Source organism: Myotis davidii, unplaced genomic scaffold (assembly GCF_000327345.1).
Source record: "Myotis davidii unplaced genomic scaffold, ASM32734v1 scaffold428, whole genome shotgun sequence".
Lineage (NCBI taxonomy): Eukaryota > Metazoa > Chordata > Mammalia > Chiroptera > Vespertilionidae > Myotis > Myotis davidii.
Genome location: NW_006299834.1, coordinates 3,605,364 through 3,607,205, shown reverse-complemented (window position 1 = coordinate 3,607,205; position 1,842 = coordinate 3,605,364). Strand labels below are relative to the sequence as shown.

Genomic DNA, 1,842 nt, shown 5'->3' with positions numbered 1-1,842 from the left:
AGGCTGGGCCCCCTCCCCAGGTGGGCATGCCATCCATGCTCAACAGATCTCAAACCTCTCTGACCACCATCCTGGGTCCTGGGGGGCCAGCCCGGCCAGTCCCCGCCCCATGGGTGACCCGAGGCCGCCCCCTCTCCCTGCAGGTACAGCTGGCCGAGACAGAAGCCTTCTCCCTGAACTCGGACAAGTCCTCGTCCATCCTGCTGGGCGATGACCTGAGTCTGGAGGACCCCACAGCCTGCCCGCTTCGCCCCAAAGACAGCAAGGTGAGCGGCCCTGTGGGCTCCTGGACAGCGAGTTTGTCCTTGCAGGCTGGCCTCCGCCGGCTCAGGCAGGACACTGCTTCTTCCCCGGGCCCCTTTGAGCAGCGCCTGCTGTGGACCAGGCCCTCGGCTCTTGTTGGTCAGATGCGGGCAGTGGGACTCAGAGAGGTGGAGAGATTTACCTGGAGTCACACAGCAACAAGTTCAGCCAGGACCCCAAGCGCAGCTTCCAGCGGCCTCGGCTGCTCCTTGTTGCCCTGGATACTTTGTATCCAAGTGAGAGGACCCTCCGCTGCCCTCACGGACCTCAGTGTCCAGAGGGGAGTGAACTGTGACCTGCCCGGGACATCAGAGAGGCTTCCTGGAGGTGGGGCCCTCCCATCTAGGTTTTGGAAAATGATGAATGTCGGCCAGGTGGACAGGGCGAGGAGAAGGCCATCCCAGGCGTAGAGAGCATGTGGGTCAGAGGCATGAGGCAGTGTGGTGGGCGTGGTCCCTGCTCCTCCTCCACCGTCCTAACCCGTCTGCCTCCCCTTTCCTGCAGGGTGAGCCAGACCCGGCCGAGCCCATTCGCGTGGGGGACCTGGGTGAATGCCTCTTCCCCTTGTCCAACACGGCCGTCTCCTCGGGTCCGGAGACCCTCCTGTGCGAGATGGAGGCGATCGCCTTCAACCCCGTCCAGTCCTGGCTGAAACAGGAGGGCAGCCAAGGTGAGGGGTAGGCGCCCCCCCAGCTGCCCGCCGCCCTGCTCTCGGGTGGCCGGCTCAGAGGCAGCTGGTTGAGTGTTTCCCTCAGTATGCCCCCCCACCGCCCCCCACCAGACTATTACATTGAGTGGAGAAAGAACTAGATAAATAACGGACGATAAAAGATAGGAACCTCAGGTCTGATATAACAATGATAAAAGATCAGGAGCCAACTACAACTTCGAGAGGAGATAAAAATTATATCAAAGCCCCGGCCAGGTGGCTCCGTTGGTTGGAGTGTCATCCCATACGCCAAAGGTTGTGGGTTCGGTTCCTGGTTGAGGCCCAGGCGGAAGTGGCCCTTTTGTAAAATGTCCTGACATTTACCCGTTGGCCCTGCCCCTGGCATCCCGCGTTTGGCTTTGGGCTCCAGGCTTAGCTGTGGGCACCAGGACCGAGGACTGAGCTGGCCTGTCCGTCACTAGGGCCCACTGTCACCTCGAGTCCTCTTAGAGGTCACAGGAACCTGGGTTCACAGGAGGGGGACAGAGAGACCCGCTCAGCAGAAGAGGGGCCCCCAAGACCCTGAGCTCACTCAGTGCTCTTCCAGGAGGCCTGGCACCGAACACCTCCCAGGAGCTGGGGGTGGAGCGACTTTCCCGGGGACTCACCCTAAAACCAGTGGCGTCTGGGCTGGGCGCGGTGGCTTAGGTGCTACGACCCCAGACTTCCCGAACCACCAGTCAGGGCACAGCACCCGAGAGCCATGTCACCTCCCTTTAGTGAACCATTGGGTTGCGCTTTCCTTCAATAATAAGATGACAGAACAGAAGCCCCTGCACCTGGGGATGCTGTCCAGCCACCTTGGTTACATGTCCCCCAGTTTGTTCGTC

At 61.1% G+C, this 1,842-nt stretch overlaps 1 protein-coding gene across 1 annotated transcript in view; it reads left to right on the top strand.

Moving 5' to 3' along the window:
* CACNA1I (calcium voltage-gated channel subunit alpha1 I) overlaps positions 1–1,842 on the top strand; it is a 108,137-nt gene that overhangs the window by 104,093 nt on the left and 2,202 nt on the right. Inside the window, exons 31-32 of the mRNA XM_015571918.1 lie at positions 47–266; positions 808–973. Of these exons, the coding sequence (XP_015427404.1) occupies positions 47–266; positions 808–973 (386 nt within the window). The remainder of the gene's footprint in view (positions 1–46; positions 267–807; positions 974–1,842) is intronic.